General features: G+C 37.2%; 2 protein-coding genes across 4 annotated transcripts in view; both read right to left on the reverse strand.

Moving 5' to 3' along the window:
• The window catches only part of LOC109008897 (myosin-17-like), a 35432-nt gene extending 24036 nt beyond the window's left edge, over window positions 1-11396 (reverse strand). For all 3 annotated transcript variants that reach the window (XM_018989191.2, XM_018989183.2, XM_018989174.2), the window contains exons 1-6: window positions 11163-11396; window positions 4062-4190; window positions 3697-3840; window positions 3417-3562; window positions 3182-3338; window positions 2993-3051 (exon numbers count right to left, since the gene is read on the reverse strand). In XM_018989191.2, coding sequence (XP_018844736.2) covers window positions 2993-3051; window positions 3182-3338; window positions 3417-3562; window positions 3697-3840; window positions 4062-4190; window positions 11163-11165 — 638 coding nt within the window. In that variant the 5' untranslated portion in view covers window positions 11166-11396. The remainder of the gene's footprint in view (window positions 1-2992; window positions 3052-3181; window positions 3339-3416; window positions 3563-3696; window positions 3841-4061; window positions 4191-11162) is intronic.
• Window positions 11397-14667: 3271 nt separating this feature from the next.
• On the reverse strand, window positions 14668-17783 carry LOC109008916 (WD repeat-containing protein VIP3). The gene is made up of 2 exons (XM_018989205.2): window positions 17380-17783; window positions 14668-15421 (listed from the first exon to the last, which is right to left on the reverse strand). Exons 1-2 carry the CDS (start codon window positions 17716-17718, stop codon window positions 14795-14797), a joined length of 966 nt encoding a protein of 321 aa, XP_018844750.1. The 5' UTR covers window positions 17719-17783; the 3' UTR covers window positions 14668-14794.
• Between the last annotated feature and the right edge of the window lie 3015 nt (window positions 17784-20798).

Here is a 20798-nt window from a genome sequence, read left to right on the forward strand (position 1 = left end):
CTACTAAACTCTGGTATGTGGACTCGGGGGCCTCTAATCCCACCGCTTAGTGCCATGTTCGGCCCTATGCTAGAAGATTTGCTATTCAAACTGCCAATGGCAGTTCCTTGCTAATCGCTGTTGTCGGAGATATCTCTTCCAAGTTTACTGATGTATTTCTTACTCCTCAACTTTCCACGAATCTTATTTATGTTGGTCAGTTAGTTGATAACAATTGTGCTGTTAATTTTTCTAGTGATAGTTGTGTTGTACAGGACTAGGTAACAGAGAAGCCAATCGCAAAGGGACCTAAAGTGGGGCACTTGTTTCCACTAGTTTTGCATGTTCTAGCATTTTCTTCAGCTTCTCATAGTTTTTCCTTTGCTTGTAATAATGTTTCAGATCTTAGTATGGTGTGGCATCGTCGTTTAGGCCATCCTAATACTCAAATCTTATCTCATGTATTAAACTTTGGTTTACTTGGTAATAAAGAACGTTGTTCTTCCTCTCTTGAGTGTGCTTCTTGCAAGTTTGGTAAAAGCAAAACTCTCATCTTTCCTTTGCATGCTAGTCGAGCTTCTCACTATTTTGATCTTATCCATAGTAATGTGTGGGAACCTTCCCCAGTTAGTTCACATGATAAATTTAAATATTATGTGACTTTCATTGATGATCATAGCAGATTTACTTAGGTATATTTTCTTTGCTCTAAATCTGAGATTTTTCGTACTTTCACTATGTTTTTAGTGCATGTTGAAAATCAATTTTCTGCCTCCATCAAAACATTACACACAAATTTTGGTGATGAATATTTGTCTAATAAGTTTTAGGACTTCTTGGCTTCTAAAGGTATTATTCATCAACAATCGTGTCCAGCTACTCCACAACATAATGGAGTAGCCAAACGCAAAAATCATCATCTTCTGGATGTGGTACATGCTCTCTTGTTAGAATTCTCTGTTCCATCCATATTCTGGGTCGAGGTTATGAAAACTGCTACTCACTTGATTAATCGTTTACCTTCCCAAATTCTACACAAGGAATCTCCCTATTTTCGCTTGTTTGTCAATTATAAAGAGACATTTGCACCTATGGCTAAAATGACTATCGTTCGTATTATCCTAGCTCTTGTTGCTTCCAATGATTGGTCACTACATCATATGGATGTCAAAAATGTGTTTCTCCATAGGAATCTTTAAAAGTGTATTTATATGAAGCCACCCCCGGGATTGTTTTCTTCTTTCACTTCACATGTGTGTAAGCTTCATCAATCCATTTATGGTCTCAAACAAGCTCTGAGGGCCTGCTTTGATAAATTTCGAACCACTTTGTTACAATTTTCATTCAAGCAGAGCAAGTAGGACATTTCCTTATTTCTTCGGAAATCAAACATGAGTATTGTTGTTCTTTTGGTTTATATTGATGATATTGTAATTACTGATTCCGATTCTGCTTTACTTGGTCAGCTTAAGACTCATCTCTCAGAGTCTTTTCATATGAAAGATCTTGGGTCTCTCACCAATTTTCTCGGTCTTGAGGTGCATCGTAGTCCATCTGGTATTTCACTCAATCAACATAAGTATGCTAGTGACCTGGTGGCTACAGCTGGCCTGCAAGAGGCCACCTCTGTTGATACTCCCATGGAATTGAATGTCAAGCTTCGCAAGGAGGAGGGTGACCTACTTGTTGATCCTAGTTTATACCAGAAGTTGGTGGGTAGCCTTGTCTACCTCACCATTACTAGACCGGACATTTCCTTTGCAGTACAACAAGTCAGCCAGTTTCTTCAAACCCCTCATCATCTTCATTTGGTTGTTGTCCGTAGGATCATACACTATGTTCAGGGCACTTCTGCCCATGACTTATTCTTTCCTACAGGCAATTCTCCTCGCCTTATTGCTTATAACGACACTGATTGGGCCGATTGTGTTGATACATGTCTCTCCATCACGGGTTGGTGATGCATTGACCTCCTGGAAGAGTAAGAAGCAAGACAGGGTTTTTAAGTCATCTACAGAATCTGAGTACCGGGCGATGTCTCTTGCTTGTTCCGAAATTATTTGGCTTCGAGGTTTGCTTGTTGAGCTAGACTTCTCTGATACCAATCCTACCCTTTTACATGCCAATAATATGAGTGCTATACAGATCACGGCCAATCATGTCTATCATGAGCATACAAAACATATTGAAGTCAACTGTCACTCTATTCGTGAAGCCTTTGAAGCTCGTGTTATCACTCTTCCACATATTTCCACCGAACTACAAATTGCTGATATCTTCACCAAAGCTCTCACTCACCATCGACATTGCTTCTTAAGTAGCAAATTGATGCCTGTTGATCAACCCACATCAATTGAGGGGGGCTGTCAACAAACAACCTTGTTGTCCATAATTCTTCTTTCCTTATTTCAGCTTTCCTTATTTTACTTATGCTTGTACAGTTAGCATACAATTTTGACAGAATATAGTTTCCATCTATAGGACTAGAATCATTTGGGAACTTATTTTCTTTCCATGTATAGCATTCTAGTAAAGTCTATATATAATATGCAGAACACTCAAGGCCATTGATTCGGCCATTACATACTATTTTGACAAGTTGTAATGATTAATTTGAAAATTTTGTAATGATTAGTTTCAAAGTGTTTGTATTTGAATGATGTTTGGGAAGGAAATGAGATGGAATGAGATTTATTTCCAAACATCCCCTTGGGATATCTCTGTTTTGATTTTTGTGTTTTTTACTTCTCACTAAAATCTAGGCAAAGGATTGGATGAAACATTGAAATAATAAATTCTTTTGAGATAAATGAGATAAAAGATGCATGGTTTGAAGTTGAAATTTTGAAATTTTTTCAAATATGACTTAACCAAACATTGCCTTGATGTTTTTATTTTTGCAATTACTCCACTCACGGGCTATCCAGCTTTTTCATCATTTGCAGTTACGCCTCTAGATCATGTATTAGAGCAGTGATTATTTTGTCAAGCCATGTATTGTACATATACTCACCTTGAGTTGTTGTTCCTGACAGTTTTGGCATTGCCAAATGCTTCAAGAACTGGATTTGACTGTAATAATTAATCAACCAGAAAATCCAAGTCAGGCTGCATTTCCACTCCTTAAAGACATGTATCAAGAATTGAGATAGTTTTAAGGAACTAGAGTTCTAAGCCATAGAAAAGGGTAGCTTAATCTTACTTCTAGAACTTGTTGTTCAACTGTCCGCCCTTCTACTCCAGATCGACCCCCGAGGTACGCAAGATATCGCATAAGCATCTTTGTTGTCTCTGTCTTACCAGCACCACTCTCTCCACTAACCAGAATTGAGTTGCTCTTTCCGTCATTGATCATTGCCCTGGCAAATATAAGTATAAAATGCAATAAAAGCATGAAAGAAAAAAGTATGATGTCTAAGAATATATATGTCAACTACCTGTATGCAACATCTGCAACTGCGAAAACATGAGGACTTAGCTCTCCAAATGCAGCTCCTTTATATTGTTCCATCATGTGAGTATCATATAAATGTGGCAATCTTTGGAAAGGATTTACAGCAATCAGGATGTTTCCAGTGTATGTCTGGGAAGGTAGTTAAAAAAGAGTATAATAAGACTGTCTGTAACATTCTTCTTTTGTTCAATTCAAAATCCACTTTACCACGTGAACAAAAGAGGGGGTCAGGGGGAGGGGGTAGAAAATCTATAATATCTTACATAAATTTCATTAAGTTCATATCGAGTTGCCAAGTTATGCAGAACTCCAGGTTCATGCAAATAAGAAAGCTTTGTCATGTCATCTACACCTCCAGGAGGAGCTTCGGTATCCTTTGGAAACACTTTTGAGATATTTGTAACAACCTGCAATTATTTTTCCCAGTCAGTGAAAACTATAAAACCCTCAATCCAAATTTTCTAATAAATTTTTAAATTATATTGAGGCAACCTTCAAATGAAATTATAAGTAAATTTGCCTCAGAAACCATTACACTTGAATACAATATGTATATATAATGAAACTACTTGTATACAAAAGTTAAGTAGCATAGATTCTATGCAACAGAAAAGCCTTTTTGACTCACAGTTTTCCCATTTGTAGTTTGCACATGAACTTCTTCACCATTAATTCGGAAGACTTCGCCATCAATCCATGCCAGTGAGGGATCTTCAGCCCACACATGAGAACCTACAATGATGTTATCTGGTCCAGCCTACAAACAAAGCACATCATACGTTTAAAGAAGATTCATCGATCTAACATAAGTAATCTTTTAAAGAAGTTAAGCAAACAAAACTGTTCTAAAATCCATAGGCATAACAGAAAGATTGGAATAAATAACATGAACTGGTGAAATTTGGCTTCTCTCCTACTTTGACAGAAATTGTAGACAAAAAGGTGATATGTTAAATTAGCAACCAGTCCATGTAAAACCACCCAAAAACGGGTTACATACTCTTTGTAGAAAAACAGAAATTGATAGAAAAAGGTTTGAATCACAATTCAAAGTGTACATGGTGGAAACTGCTTCGTATGACTAGATAAAGTTTATAGGCAATACTTTTTGAATTATATCACAAGAATATGAACATACATGAGAGATCCATATGAACTTAGTTATGGAAAAAGAAAAAGAAGAATGACATCACAATTCTTCTTTTTTCTTTTTTGATTGGCAATTTCAAGTGTTTGTGTTAAAAGGTTGGCCTAAGAGTACACAAACACTTGAACTTGCCAATCAAAAATAACTTCCTACTTGCCACAATGCTTCTTCAAGGTTGTGGCACATCATATATGTGAGACATTCAAAATAAATTAACAGTGTGATTTGCAATTCCAACCGCCAAAGACTCTGGAAAGGGACAAGCAACTAGCAAGACTAATTGTCCGTGCCAAGCTCACAGATATAACAACACTTTGGAAGACACCAGCATTGTGTCCCCAACCTCATTTTCCACCATTGACATAGTACTGACCATTTCTCAGCATCATACACTACCCACCACTCCCAAGTGGGGGGGTAAACAAGTCGAGTCCGTGCGAGTAGTGGGTGGTCAAGCCTCATTCGTTTAATTTTTTATTTGAACATCAATTGAGCTTGAGCTTTTCATCGAGTTGGATTTTATGTTCATTTTTTTTTAGCGGTAGTCAAGAATTTTTATTCATAGAAATAAGCAAAGTCCAAGTACACATGGAGTATACATGAGAAGTACCTAACTAGAGTTTACAACTGACAGTAAAAAGTCATGGACATTTAGTCTATTACAAACAATGGCCTCCACCCATAAGAACAATGTTTTAAAGAAGAAAACTTTCAACTCCTCCATTGTTCTCTCACGGTTTTCAAAGCTTCTATTCTCTCACGGGTTTCGAAGCTTCTATCATTTCACTCCCACCACATACGTATAAGAACCATTTGCCAGATTGCTAAAACTTGTGGATTACCTCGAAGGCCTCTCCAACTTGCTAGAAAATCCACCAATCTAAGAGGCATGACCCATGATAATCCAATTCCTGCAAAACAGTCATCCCACATGGTCCTGGCCACCTCGAAATGTAGAAACAGATGATCTACTGATTCACCATTCTTCTTACACATGCAACACCAATCCAACACCATTACCCAACATTTCCTTAAGTTATCTGTAGAGAGAATTTTGCCCAATGATGTTGTACAAACAAAAAAAACTGCTTTTGAATGAGCTTTCATGGGAATGTGGGCACGCCTGGGCTCGTTAAAACTTTGTGAGATGATCTGACGGTGAATTTACCTTTCTTGGAAGGGCTCCAAATCATCTTATCTATTGTACCCTCGGTCATACTTACGGAATACAATACCACATAGAACTCTGTGATAGCCTCCAATTCTCAATCTTGGGCTGCCATGGTGAAATCAACATTCCATTGAGGAGGAGCCACTAGAAAAGGCCAAGAGGTCCGCTATCACTGCATCTTTTGCTCGTGTGAGCTCAAATATGACAAGGAAAGCATTGGAGGCTTCGTTCACCACACTATTTGTCATACCAAAATATGACACGAGAGCCGTCACCCACTAAAATATGTGCATGTCTCCGAAAGGTCTCCCAACCCTTTCTAATATATTTCCACAAACCCACCCCATATGGACTACATACCTCATTCGAGCATCATCCACCCCAAGCCTCCCCAACCTGTGTAGCTGTAATGGACTTACACAGGGCCTCCATTTCTTGTTGGTACCACCACAACCATTTACCCAACAGGGCTTGGTTGAACTTCATCAAGTAACGAATCCCCAGTCCACCCCCAGAAAATGGAGTGCAAACTTCACCAAATGAAATTTGAACTCATCCAATCCACTCCACAAGAAGTCAAGTTGTAACTTCTCAATATTGTTGACAACCTTTGCTGGGAGTGGGAGCAAGGACAAAAAATAAGTGGGTAGGTTACAAAGAGTACTTTTAATCAAAGTGAGCCTACCACCTTTAGACAAATACAACCACTTTCAAAATGTCAATTTGCGCTTCATCTTTTCAATCACAACATTCCAAATCCGCTCTGATTTAAAGGAAGTGCCCAGGGGTAAGCCAAGATACTTCAGGAGTAGCGAAGATACCCTTACATCCCAAGAGAGAGGCTAGAGTCACAGCTTCGGGGACAGTCCCCACGGGTACCAATTCAGACTTTGGGAGATTAATTCTCAAACCCGATACAACTTTGAAACAAAGAAGTAGAGGCTTAGAGCCCTCAAAGATTGGATATGCCCATGATTTGCTCCACAAAAGATGAGGGTATCGTTAGCAAAAAGCAGGTGAAAAATATAGATAGCGCCATAATTACCATTCTCCACCGAGAAACCGTAGAGAAAACCACCTTCCACAAGGCCTACAGTCATCTTACTGACAGCTTCCATGACGAATAAAAAGAGTAAGGAAGAGAGCAGATCCCCCTGTCTCAAACCACGAGAGGAGTCAAAGAAACCCATTGATGAACCATTCACCAATATAGAAATGTGGATTGTTGAGATTTAAAATTCTACCAATTTAGCCATTTCCCTCCAAAGCCACATCTTGCAAGTAAATAAAGTAAGAACTTCCGATTGATGTGATTAGAGGATTTTTCCATCTCTAATTTGCAAAGTAACCCAGGTTCTCGAGATTTGAGTCATCTGTCCAACACTTCATTTGCAATTAAGACCAAATCTAGAATTAGTCTGCCTTTGAAGAATGCGTTTTGCGGCTTCGAAATTAACTTCTCCATGACCGTACTCAATCGATTCACTAGCATTTTGGAAAGAGTCTTGTAGACCCCACTCACAAGGCTAATGAGACGACAGTCTCGAACATCCACAGACCCTACCTTTTTGGGAATGAGTGCTAAAAAGGTAGCGTTGAGACTTTTTCAAATCTTGCATTATAATGGAACTCTTGAAATACCCGCATAAGGTCACCCTTTATCACTTCCCAACAGGTTTGGAAAAATCCCACGATAAAACCATCAGGGCCTAGAGCCATGTCACTAGCCATACCACGGATTACTTAGCATACGTCATCTCCTTCAAAGGGCCTCTTGAACCACCCTGCACACTGTTGATCTAATGCTGAAAAAGTCAAACCATCTACTCTCGGTCTCCGTGTTTGTTGTTCGGATAGGAGATGTTCATAATATTGTGCAATGTGATTCTTAATGACTGACTGATCCGAGGAAACCCATCTACCATCAACATATCAATAGCATTATTCCTCTTATGTGAATTAGCCACCCTACGGAAGAACTTCGTGCACTTGTCTCCCTCCTTGAGCCATAGTGCCCTTGATTTTTGTCTCCAAGAGATCTCTTCCATCAATATTATTCTTTCAAGTTCTGTGACTACCTAACTCTTGCGATTTCTCTTGGATTCAGAAAGAGTTCTTGCCTCCTCCTCGCTCTCCAGACCTTGTAACTCCTCTACCTCTAAGAAGGAGCATCTCTGTAGAATCACATTGCCAAACACTTGTTCATTCCATTGTTTCAAATCATGTTTCAGTGCTTTTAACTTTCTTATCATTATGAATCTTGGAGAACCTTGGAAATGGCAAGAAGACCACATGGTCTAACCCTGTCTACAAGACCATCAGATTTAAGCCACATTTTTTAATTTAAAATACCTTCTACCCCATTGGATGCCTCCACAATCTAAGATGATAGGGAAATGATCAAAGCATACCCTAGGTAATCTTTCGTTAGGTTACATCCGGAAAATATAACTCTCATTCTGGAATTAGCAAAAATCTATCAATCCTCAAACAAGATAGGAGTTCACGGATATTGGACCAAGTAAATGTACCTCCCATTAATGGACGTACCCAACCTTTTGCTAGGGTAACGAGATACATTGAAGTCACCCCCTATACAACTTGGTAACTCCCACCAACTAAGAAGTCCCGCCAATTCTTCCCATATTGACCATCTTTTTGAATCAATATTAGGGTCGTAGACTCCTACAAATGCCCATTGGAAACCGTCTTCTACATTCTCAAAGGAACAAGCCACAGTGAAATCACCCACACATTCCTCCAACCTTACCACCACCTTTTTATTGAACATAATTAGAACACCACCAGATGCTCCTTTAGAAGGCAAATACAACCACCCAACATGTTGACCTCTCCACAAACTTCGAACTAGTTTTCTAGCAATTAATTCTAACTTGGTCTCCTATAAGCAAATAATATCACCTTGCCATTGGCGAAGTAAGTTTTTGACTTGGAGCCGTTTGTTATGTTCATTCAGCCCCCTTACATTCCATGATATTATTTTTGGCTTCATATAGGAATCGTCGTTGCCCGCCCCTTGAGAGACCCCCGGCTAGAGCTCCTCTCCCCTTCATCATCGTTCATGGCCCACGTAAGCCTCTCGAGTTCCCTTTTTCTTTTTTTAGCCAAATTATGGGATGGATCAGCTTTGAATTGCGCATATCCAGCTTCTATAGATGTCAGTAACGCCAAAAATCCCTCTTCAAAACCCTCGCATGTAATCCCTACACAATGCTTGATCTCCATAACTTTTTGAATTACCCAATCTGACACCCTCGGATGAGTTCAAGGGAGTAAGTTCTTCCACCTCAAAAGAGGATTTGCCCCCTCTGCATCCTCCCACCCCTCAACCACCATCTCCTCTCCCTCTGTAGACTCAAATACAACCAGAGTCCCTTCCATTTTAACCTCATTTTCATTACCCACACCTCCCGCGTTGTCTGAGATGACAATTGTGTGTTCCTCTGCTACATTAATGGATTTCGGCGCCGTTATAGGCACCTGCACAGCATGGAGGTCAACCATCAGCACAAGGGTCGCCAACGGGAATTTCTGTGGCATCCCACAATGCTCCAGCCCTACCAACGACACTACCAACCTCTCATCTACAGGACGCTGAAGTAATTCAATGTCCGGCACCTGGGACGTCACCTTCATGGCCGTGGTGACGGGAGGCAACACACAAAATTCTGATGCACAAGTCTGTGTCGCTCCACTGGACCATGGCCCTCCCGGCGTCGACAACCCCAGCTGTGCAGCCTCCTCAGTTATCGACAACCCCACCGACACAAGGTTTATGTTCATTAACAGTTCGTTTAATATTCGAGCGAGTTTGAGCTTATTCGCGAGTTGCTTCATTTAGATAAAATAGATAAATTATATTGCTCTTTATAACTTTATAAAGTATATTGTATTTTATAACTTTATCTAAAAAATTTGACTTTTTGCCAATATCTTTATAAATTTTGTATATACATATATCAGGAATTAGATTCACTAGGATTCAAGTAACATGTTAGTATTAGGAACATGATTTGCTCTAATCCCTTTCAATATTTTAAACGTTTTCATTATACATATAGAGATAATACTATAGAAAACAATAAATTCAAAGTTATTCGAGTTTATACAAGCTTACAAGAGTCTAGCCGTGCTTTGTACGAGTTGTACCGTGTAAAAATTGATCATTATTTTGTGTTCATGAACCGCTCATTTAATAAACAAATTTGAGCCGAACTTGAGTCTAACCGAAACTTTATCTAAAAATTTTGAATTTTTGCCAATATCTTTATAAATTTTGTATATACATATATCAGGAATTAGATTCACAAGGATTCAAGTAACATATTAGCATTAGGAACATGATTTGCTCTAATCCCTTTCAACATTTTAAATGTTTTCATTATACATATAGAGATAATGCTATAGAAAATAATAAATTCAAAGTTATTCGAGTTTATACAAGCTTGCATGAGTAGAGCCGTGCTTTGTACGAGTTGTACCGTGTAATAAATTGATCATTATTTTGTGTTCGTGAATGCTCATTTAATAAACGAATTTGAGCCAAACTTGCGTTTAACCGAAACTCGAGTAGAGTTGTTTGTTTACAGCCCTGCAACCAATGGTTCCATTTCTTAAGTCAAAATTATTCCTTAGGTGGAAATTCCACCATCATGCAGAAACACTGCCATACAAGCAAACGACTTGAGCTCAAATATTCTTACTAACAAGGCACAGCCATCAAACCCCACTTCTCTTTAAGCAAAATGGTCGACTTAATCCCACTAATTTGAGCCAAGACCAAGCCACATCAACTTGTACTGATCCCTCAATGTGTACGAAAATTATTTTCGACCAGGTGAATACTTAGATCAATCTCTCTTTCCTAGGGCATGATTGAACTCGGTCAGTCACTAAACGTCAATCCCTGTCAACTTTGGGCTAATCATAAGGCACTATGATGTTCCTCTAACTATACAATTATGAATTATAAGATAATGGAGTGGGTTGTCTATTATTTTCAATGGTGCCCGCCATATACTCAAATTCCACAAATTATGCACTAAACCAATAATTCTACAATGCAGGTGATAAAACAGGAGTTATTTTGAGACATAAATTTTGCCAAAAAACCAATTCCAAGAAATCAAGATTCTAGCCTTTATGCTATAATTTTCAAAGTTATATGTCATAATACAATTACAAAATAAAGAAATAATTAATTTCAAGCACAAGCTAAGATTCCAAAACATATGAAAGCCGATTCAACTCAGCCAATCAAAGAGTCAAGCAAATAGAACCAATCAGCCAAACGGGGAAAAAAAGAAGTAAATATATGTGTGTGTGTTTGTGTGTGTGTATATATATATATATATATATATATTAGGGTCTCTTTATTTGATTTGAGTTACCATAAAGATTGTAGAAAAAAGGCGATCACGGTCTCTAACTCATCCGAGGCGGGACCGACTGGAAAAGAACCGAACTCAGTGGTCAGATCGGAGTGGCAGCTTTGTGAATATAAACGGCAAAGAGAGCTGAAAGAAGATGATAATTAGCAGAATACAAAGTTCTGAGAGAGGATTCTGATTTCCCTTTTGCCCTCTTCTCTGCAGCTTCTTTCTCTCTCTCTCTCTCTCTCTGTCTTGAAGAAAATGAGCTGTGGATGGCTTTTATATATTACAACACAGACACGAAAAGCAAGTTTCAGCTTCCCTCCCGTCTCTGTTGTTTCTCTCTCTCTCTAAATTTTTAATTTTTAATTTTTAATTTTTTAAAAAAATAATTTTTAATTTTTTTCTCAATTTATCCGGGCGGTGTCTAAAGTGAGTCAGCTGGGATCCGTCGGAGATGGAGGGCTGGATATCCTCAGAAAAATCCTTGTCCAATTAAATTCATGGGATTATGATTGACTTGTATACGACTTGAACTATTGTCTACTTAAATTTGACCTATATTATTAATTACAAATAATTAAAATAAAATTAATATTTGAATTTTGATATAATATTGATCTTGAGTTATTACAAAATAAATATTGTATGAAAATTTTATTTGCAATCTTGCTTGTCGACACACCCGAGTCCCCGACACATTTTTGTCGACACACCCGAGTCCCAAACTAAGTTTGGGAACTGATTAGAATATCTCATTATTATTTATTATTTTATTATTATTTTTTATCTATTTTTAATTACTATTTAATATGTTATCATTATTTTTTCAATATTATTTACAAAATATCTGAGAATACTTTATTATCTAAATGCAACTAAACTTGCCACCATAATAAGTGTAAGGTTGAGGTTGGATGTTGAGCTGAGTTCAGCTAAGTTTAGTTTTTTACGAATAGTAGTAAGTTGAGTAGTGAGGGAAGTTATGTGGGGCTCATCTAAACTTAATTTAAAATGTATTTGAATGTTAAGATGAGTTTAATACTTTTTATGAAAAATTGAAAAAGGTTATGAGTTCCACATATAAAGATCTTTTAAGTTGAAAAAGGTTGTGGGTCCCACGTGTAAGAAGGTTTTGAGTTGAGGTGAGTTTAGTAATTTAATAGTTGAGTGTTTGGATGTTAGACTCAACTTAAAATTAGACTAAACTCAACTGAATTTGAAAACCAAACGCAGCCTAAGACTTATATTTTGCAAAAATATCTGATAAAAATGAGTTTGATTAATTAGGGAGTTTACAAAATCTAGTTAAGCCATGATGAAGTCATGACTTTAGGTTATTTCTAGAAGAATAATCAAGCTTTTATTAGAAGTAAAGATAATCCATGATTAGAAAGCTTCCAATCCAATTAATTAATTTCATATGCCCAACTAAAAAATTGATAAAAATCGTGTTTATAGCACCCAAAGACCATTGATATATTCGTGTTTATAGCGCGAGCATTGTCTACATCTGTTATGTAAAAGAAATTAAATAGAAAATTAATCATTTTTTAACTATTGGAGTGCATTATAATTAATAATTTAATAGACGTTTTAAAATTCAAAATTTAAAATTAGACATTATGATGCGGGTTACCATCAATAATAATTATTATGAAGTATTTAACGTAATAACGCAATAATTTATGGTCACAATTAACCAATTAATTTGGGATGGTCATATTACTATAAAAAATGCTAGAGTCACCGAATGTTGTGTCCCAATTGGATCTCGACAAATTTTTTTTTTTAAACTTATTGATTAAGAAAAGAATGATACTAAAGCTCCTGCTGGGAGCTCCCGTGGAGCTGTAGCATGTGTTTACATGTATTTTTTTTTAAGTTGTTTTTATATAGATTTTTTTAATAATTTTAAAAAATAAAATAAATTTAGAACATCATTAAAAATATTTTTTTAATCAAAAGGTAAAAACAAATTATTAAAAAATACTTCCTTAATCACGAAATAAAATAAATAAAAAAAATATTTTTTATTTTATTTCGTGATTAAGGAAGTATTATAATAATATTATGAATTTTTTTATTTTTTAAAAATATTTAAAATTATTAAAAATATATATATATATATAAAACTATAAAATATACATAATAAAACACACTAGAGCTCCAGCAGGAGCCCCAGCGGGAGCTCTAGCATTTTCCTTAAGAAAATATTTTTTATTAAAGTTGTGAATTTTTTTTAGATAAAAAAAAAAAAACTGTTTAAGAATATAAAAAAAATGAATGAAAAAAAAAAAGAGAAATATTTTAGTCACAAAAGGAATTACACAAAACAATCCCATAAATTGATATATCTTGATGTGGTTCGTCATATTATAAAGTTACTTTTATTATAAAGTATATCTAACGGATCAGATAAAGTCATATCAATTTGTGAGATTATTTTTATGTATTTTATTTGTAGATGTAGCAGTACTAAAAAAAAAATAAAAAACATTTTTGTTCTTATCAAGAAGGGTCTCGTGCTACATCTGCTCTATTACTAATATGTTCAATATTTCAAAATGGAATAGATAAGAACTTTTTATCACATCTCTCTATTTCATAATTATATAGTACGTTAAAATGCAACAAAATATGTTAGGCGCCAATTTTTTTTTCACACATATAATAATGAGGCAACGATGAGTCGTGGACGATACGTGGAAGTGAACGATACGTGGAGTGAAGCTGTAACACGTAATTGACTGTATTCAAAATTGAAATGGGATTAAAAAAACGAAGGTTGAGTGTAAAAGTTTAGGATATACATTCATAGGGCTAAGGTTGAGTGGTTTTTACACTATTGAATTCAAAGATGCCACATTTTTTAAATAATATACGCCAAATATCATTATCTAGAAATAAATTAAAGCACTAAAATATAAAACTTAAATTCTAAAATGAGAAATGCTTCAGCCACGAAAGAGTATTATAAAATTAAACTCACAAACTGACGTGTTTTAATATGATATATCAAATTATAAAATTATTTTTATTATAAAATAAATTTAACATATCACAAGAAGTTAGGTCAAATCAACAATGAATCATGTGCTTTGGCGTTGCATAATAAAGTTATTTTACCTATGTTTACGATGGAGCCAGTATGGAAGATAAAACCACAAATTTTTTTAGAGTATTTTAGTAATTTGGTACTACAAGTTAGTTATCTTACAATAAAATTAAAAATAACAAAGTTTTCAATAAAATAATTTTATCATGACGTACATCTAATCGCTTCATTTTGTACTTTGTTTTCGTTAATCTCTTTATAAACTTTGTACTTTTTTATTTTTCTATAAATATGACCACAATCTGGCATATTTATGATATGAACATGCACCATATCAGTTAGAGTAATACCTCTCATCATTTTTTTAATCATCATCTTCGTATCATCTCATAAAGCCGTATTAAATGATTGAAAAGCTATTTGTGATATTTCACTTACCTATTAATCATATGATGCCACATCATGATAAGGATGATGAATAGCATATTAATAGCCAATCAGAAGATCAAACCAAGAAACCAAATATTTTATGGGATCCATTAAGTTATAACAACACAATTTTTTTGTGTACACCCTCCACATGCCAGTTACTTCAGGAATAGTCATAAAGCGATATGCTCTTGTCATCCGACACACTAGCAAGCCGACCAGCCCGAACGCCGCTCCCTCCTGGCGGTCGAAATGCCACTCCCCAAACCAGGTCTGTATGATTACTCATTGTCTGCACAGCCGCCCTCATTGAAAGATCCCAAAGCCTCACGGTGGTGTCACTAGAGCCAGTGGCGATAGCTGCCCCGTCTGGGCTTACATCCACACTCAATACCCAGCTTGCATGACCTGACATGACTCCAACAAGGGATTTTCCTTCAGCATCATACATGTGCACACGTGTATCATCCGAGGCGGAAAAGAGTAGCCGTGGTTCAATGGGGGAGTACACCAGAGATCTCACAGGCATGAAGTGTCCTTCAAGGTGGTGTAAAAATTTTCCACGAGCCACATCAAAAATTGAGATAGTGCCATCCATTGAGCCACAAGCAAGGCGCTTCCCATCAGGACTCCAGGCAACTGATAGGACAAACTTCTTGCTGCCACTTTTATCAGAGGGCTTGGGACCTTCTGGACGAGGAATAGGTAGAGTGGCAACCAAGTCCCACGTGGCAGTGTCCCAAAGCTTGATTGACGCACTACCCCCACCAGCAACTGCTAGAGTGGAACCCTGAAAGGCAGCTACTATGAGCATACTGCAACAAATATTCAAAACATGATGGACTTCCCAGATTCCACCCTTTTTTATGTATAAGTTATACGAATTTCATTAAAAAGTGCAAAGGCCCGGTTTCAACTTTTAGCATAAGGAGTCATGTAAAGGAAAGAACCAAACTTGGTTCATCTTGTAAATACAAGGTGGCATGGGTTCCGAGTTGCTGTTTTATCATACAGAGTTATTTAAATGAAAGAAGCAAAACTTGGATTATCTTGCAAATACAAGGTGGCATATCAAACGTACAAGTTGCATGTGCAAACTGCACAGGAAGCCAATCATATTTGCTAAGCAGACAAAAAAGAATGGCAACATGGTTACATGGCTACCCAATGCCCCTGACTCAGCTACCATAACAGCATGCATGCTGTTTAACATCATGTTTTCTGATTTTCTTTCTCTCTCAGCTAGTCCTGAATTTTGAATATTAACACATTATCTTCTCTCTTTTTGCTATTTTCAATTGCACAGCTAGCCTATAATGTTCAAGTTTTCTAATGAACTGACATTAGCAGCCTATTAAAAGGAACTTAAGCTCTGTGAAGTGATAGATGATTTGCATAATTGCAAGAGAGCTAGCTTTGAGTGTTGTTATGTGCAAAAACTGATTCGAGTGAATGGGATGGACTCTACACTCATTCTTCTAGTATCCTTGTTACTTGCATATGTACACAAAAGAAAATTACTAGTTTTCAAATAAAAATTATTTAGACGTGTTCTCTGTTTTTTTTTTAATGAATATCTAGGCATGGCATGTGTTTTCTCAAGAATTTTAATAATGTGGAGCAACAAAATCTCTGTTCAAGCAAACCAAAACACAAACTAGAAAACAAATATTTATATTTAGATAGAATATGTTGATCTTCTATGCAAAGTACAACTTACAGACACAGCATAGAAGAATAGATGTTAAGCACAAAACAAGTACCATATGTTTTAATATAAATAAGCACAAGAAGTGCAACTATAGAACAAGACAAACAATTCCAACTTTTGAAGTCATTCAAAACTTCTAACTCACCGATAGTGGAGGGCCAAGGCCAAGAATGGATTTCTAAGAAGCTGGCATAGAAGATGGCATTGCCACTGATTGAAATTCTAATGGTATGGAGAGAGGAGGGCTCCCAATATGCAAGTGTGTTTCTAAAGTTAGAAAAGCAAAGCTGAAATTCCTTACGAGCTCTTGGCAGTAGATGCAAGATAGATATTTGAAAAGCCATTATACTTAATACGCACATATGATAAAAATTAGACCACGACAACAATCAACCATGTCAATCCACGGTGCCTCTCTCATGAACTACTCGAGGTTAGCAACAAAAACTAAACCAATCACATAGCAAGTAATAAACTGACTCAAACTTAGTTCCTCGATTCCAATGAGAATCAGAACCAAAAGCCATCACTGTAACAAGTAGAAGAAATTCATGTACAAGCTAATTGGAGAGAGAAAGAGAGAGAGAAGAGGAAAAACATATTGAAGGCTCGGAAATACGAATGCACTAAAATACGCTATTTTTCCTATGAACCTAGCCTTTAGATCGATTACAAGCAAATTTAAACACATAAAAAAAGACCGACGCTTTGCGTCACTAAGCTTTTAACTTTCATAAGCCACCAGATAGCTCTTTTTATTAAAACAAGTACAAAAGAGAACTACTAATAACTAACATTATTGAAGCTCAACACACGATTTGAAACAAAAAAATAACAAACAATTCGATTTTACAGAAACACTAACGATTTCCGGGTATATCGGGACCAAGCCCACAAACTTGAATTAGGCTCAACAGGGCAAAAAAAGAGCATAAATCGAAACTTTAGCTGTTTTTCTGTTCAACCACTTCTCATAAACCAAAAGAAAAAATAGAGATAATTCTTAAGAAAAAGAAAGGTATAGTTGGTCCCATTACCTGGGGATTGAAGCGCAATTGCCAGACTTCAGATGGCGGAGCTTCGAGAGTGGCAATGGTAGCGTTGGTATCTACGTCGAAGACCCGAACAAAGCTGTCGAGAGAGGCCGAGGCGGCGATGAGGCCAGAGGGGTGAGCCGCCAAGGACGCAACCCCGAGGCAGTGGCCCGTGTTGGTGCGCTCCGGGACCAGTTCGTCGGACCTCCAGAGCTTCACAGTCTCGTCTAGAGACCCGGTGAGTAGAAGGGCACCTCTGGTATCGGTGGCCGGGACCCACGTAGCCGCCCACACTGACTCATCGTGGGCGTTCTCGACGGATTTCAGGCCTGCAAGCTTCATTTTGCCAGTACGAGCACCAACGAGGCAACGAACGAACCCTAATCCACTGTTCTTGCTCTTTCCTTTCGTCTTTGGTCTACTTTATTCACGTGCGGCGGACGTGCCTCTATATTTTTATTTTTATATTTTTTTACTGAGTAATCTCTCTAATTTTGTTTATTTATTGAAAAAAAAAAAAGAGTTCAATTATTTTCACAACTCTGTGGCATTTTCTATACAATAATTTATAAAAATAACATATTTTTTATACAACTCGGTTCGATATTAAAATATTTTTATAAAAAAATAACATTTTCTTTCGTGCCAAGCCAAGAATCTCACAGCACGCAGAGAGAGGGACATAGAGAGAGAGAGAGAGAGTTGTGTGCAGCACAGCAGTTAAACAAATAAAAGGAAACTTGGTTACCTGGGATGAAAAAGTGGCGGAAGAAAACAAATAAAAATGAATTTTTCTTAAAGTGGCAGAGATTGGGAATCCGAATGGCGTGAAAAGTAGATTGGGAAGAATTCTTTTCTTGACATTTGTTATGCTTTTACTGTACTAGCAATGTAATGGCGTAGCAAAACAGAAATAAGAATGGAAATATAGTGTTTTTATTGATGATAACTTGGATTTTTAAGGAATTCAAAACCACCCACAAAAAGATGACAAATTAATTCAGATTTCACGTAAGGAAATCACCGATTCTCCTTTCCTCCTTATCTACAGACCTTAATAAAAATACAAGTAAAAGACATAAAGGTCCCTACAACCCAACTATTAAAGCACAGCGTTAAGAGCCATTAATCAAAACTACAACGCTTTACATTAGTTTCAACTAAAAGCAAGTAACTAAAACAACAGCTTGAAACGACGCTGCATGTCCTTTTCATCCCACGCACCGTTTTGACGTCCCCTTTAAAATGCTCCAAATCCCCTTTTGTTCCTCATTTTCCCTAACTCTCTTCGATAGAATCAAGCCTTCACATTTCTTCTTTCTCTTGTCATCGACCCACACTCAGCACCCTAACAAATCCTCCACACTTACAAGACCTTGTCCACAAAGTGTGGGTACAAGGCTTTGAGATCCTAGAGTTTTTTCCAAGTGTTGTCTTCCATAGAGGCTCCTGTCCACTTCACCAGGACCTTGGTCACGGCATGGTGGCTCTGCTGCCTCATATGGCTCTCAACTATCTACTCAGGCCCAGGTAAAACTTCCCCTTTCTCGTTTGTGGATAGTAGAGTACGCAAGATTTGAACTTTCTCATTGATTTTTTTTTTTTTCAAGCAGGACACATGAAACACAGGGTGGATCTTGGACATCGGTGGGAGCTCAAGGCGGTGCATCGGATCCGATCCTCTAGATCACTTGGAAGGGCCCGTGAAACCAATGGGCCAACTTCAAATTGTGGCGCACAGCAACAGTCTTCTGTCGATAGGGATGAAGACGCAGGTAAACCCAGTCACCTACACTAAACTCTCTCTCGGTACTTTTTCTGTCTTCAAATAATTTCATACGGTCTTGAGCTGATTTGAGGTTTTGCTTTACAAGTTCCAGTATCTGTGATATGTTTCATAACACTTTGTCCACTGCATTATTGTTTGAGGTCCCGAGTATGTAAAAAATGAGTCTTAGTGGAGGGTGCCCATACAAAGCCTCAAAATGTGACAATTTTGTTGAGCTATAGTAGCTTGAATTGTAACACCATTCGGCTAATGACAACCACTGCACCCAGATTCTTGGTTTATGCCCCACATAACACTTCAAATAACTCTCCAAATTTTTGTTCAAAGCTTTAGTTTGGCCATCACTTTGAGGGTGATAAGCAGAATTGAAGTTTAATGTAATTCCTTGTAATTCAAACAAACTTTTCCAAAATGAAATTAGGAAAATAGAATCACGGTTAGACATAATTATGTTGGAAAAACCATGTAGTTTGAAAACTGCATTCATAAAAACCTGGGCCACGTCTTGGGCTGTATAGGGGTGTGAGAGGGCCATAAAATGACCATACTTGGTGAATCTGTCAACAATAACTAGAATCACTGAGGCCCCATTTGAATTGGGTAGACCCTCTATGAAGTCCATAGAGATATCTGTCCAAGCTTGCTCTGGTATGGGCAATGGCTGAAGCAACCCCGTAGGAGGAATATTTTCATATTTAACTGTTTGGCACACCTCACATTCCTTCACCTACCTTTTAATATTCAGTTTTCATACCAACCTAGTAAAATTCTCTTTTAGCCTGCTGATAAGTTTTGAAGTACCATGTATGGCCAGCCATCGGATCAGTGTGGATATAATGTAGCAACTTTTTAATGAAAGGTGATCCTAGAACCTACATCAATCTTCCCTTCTTTAGAAGTAGCCATTGCATGATAGAAATTCCCTTAGGAATCTTCTGTTGTCCCTCTACCTTGGCAAGAATATCTGTGAACTATTTAGACAGCTGATAACTCGGCTTCAATTCCCCTACTCAATCTGGTTTTGGAAGTGAAATCTAAGTAAACACTGCTTCTACCGAATAATCAATCGTTCCTTTTGAGAAAGAGCATCAACCACTCTATTATCTTGCCCCTTCTTGTACTCAATCTTAATTTCGTACCCCATCAACTTATTAAGCCATTTTTGTCATGCTTTTGGGCCTACTATTTGTTCCAGTAGAAATTTCAGTGTTTGCTAATTAGTTTTGACTATAAATGATTGCCCCAACAAGTAAGGCCTCCACTTTTGGACAGTCGTCACTAAAGCCAACAGCTTCCTCTCATAGGTGGATAGGAGAAGAGTCATTTCCCCTTCAATACTTTGCTTAGAAAAGCTATAGGTTGTCCATATTATATTAGGACAACCCATATTCCCGTACCACTAGCATCGTACTCAATGGTGAAAGGACGAGTAAAATCTGGAAGTTTCAACACCTGGAGCTGAGTAACCACTTCTTTCAACCTATTAAAGGCATGTTCAGCATCTGAATTCCACCTAAAATTATTCTTTTTAAGCAAACTAGTCAATGGAGCTGCAAACAATCTGTATCTCTTAATGAATTTTCTATAGTAGCCCGTTGGGCCTAAGAACCCCTTCAAGGCCTTAGTATTATTT

Source organism: Juglans regia, chromosome 1 (genome assembly GCF_001411555.2).
Source record: "Juglans regia cultivar Chandler chromosome 1, Walnut 2.0, whole genome shotgun sequence".
In the NCBI taxonomy this organism is placed as follows: domain Eukaryota; kingdom Viridiplantae; phylum Streptophyta; class Magnoliopsida; order Fagales; family Juglandaceae; genus Juglans; species Juglans regia.

Coding starts and splice junctions, on each gene's coding strand:
- LOC109008916 (XM_018989205.2), bottom strand. CDS start 17,718: ATGAAGCTTGCAGGCCTGAAATCCGTCGAGAACGCCCACGATGAGTCA. Junction 15,422..17,379: donor AATTGCGCTTCAATCCCCAG/GTAATGGGACCA, acceptor GCTGCCTTTCAG/GGTTCCACTCTAGCAGTTGC.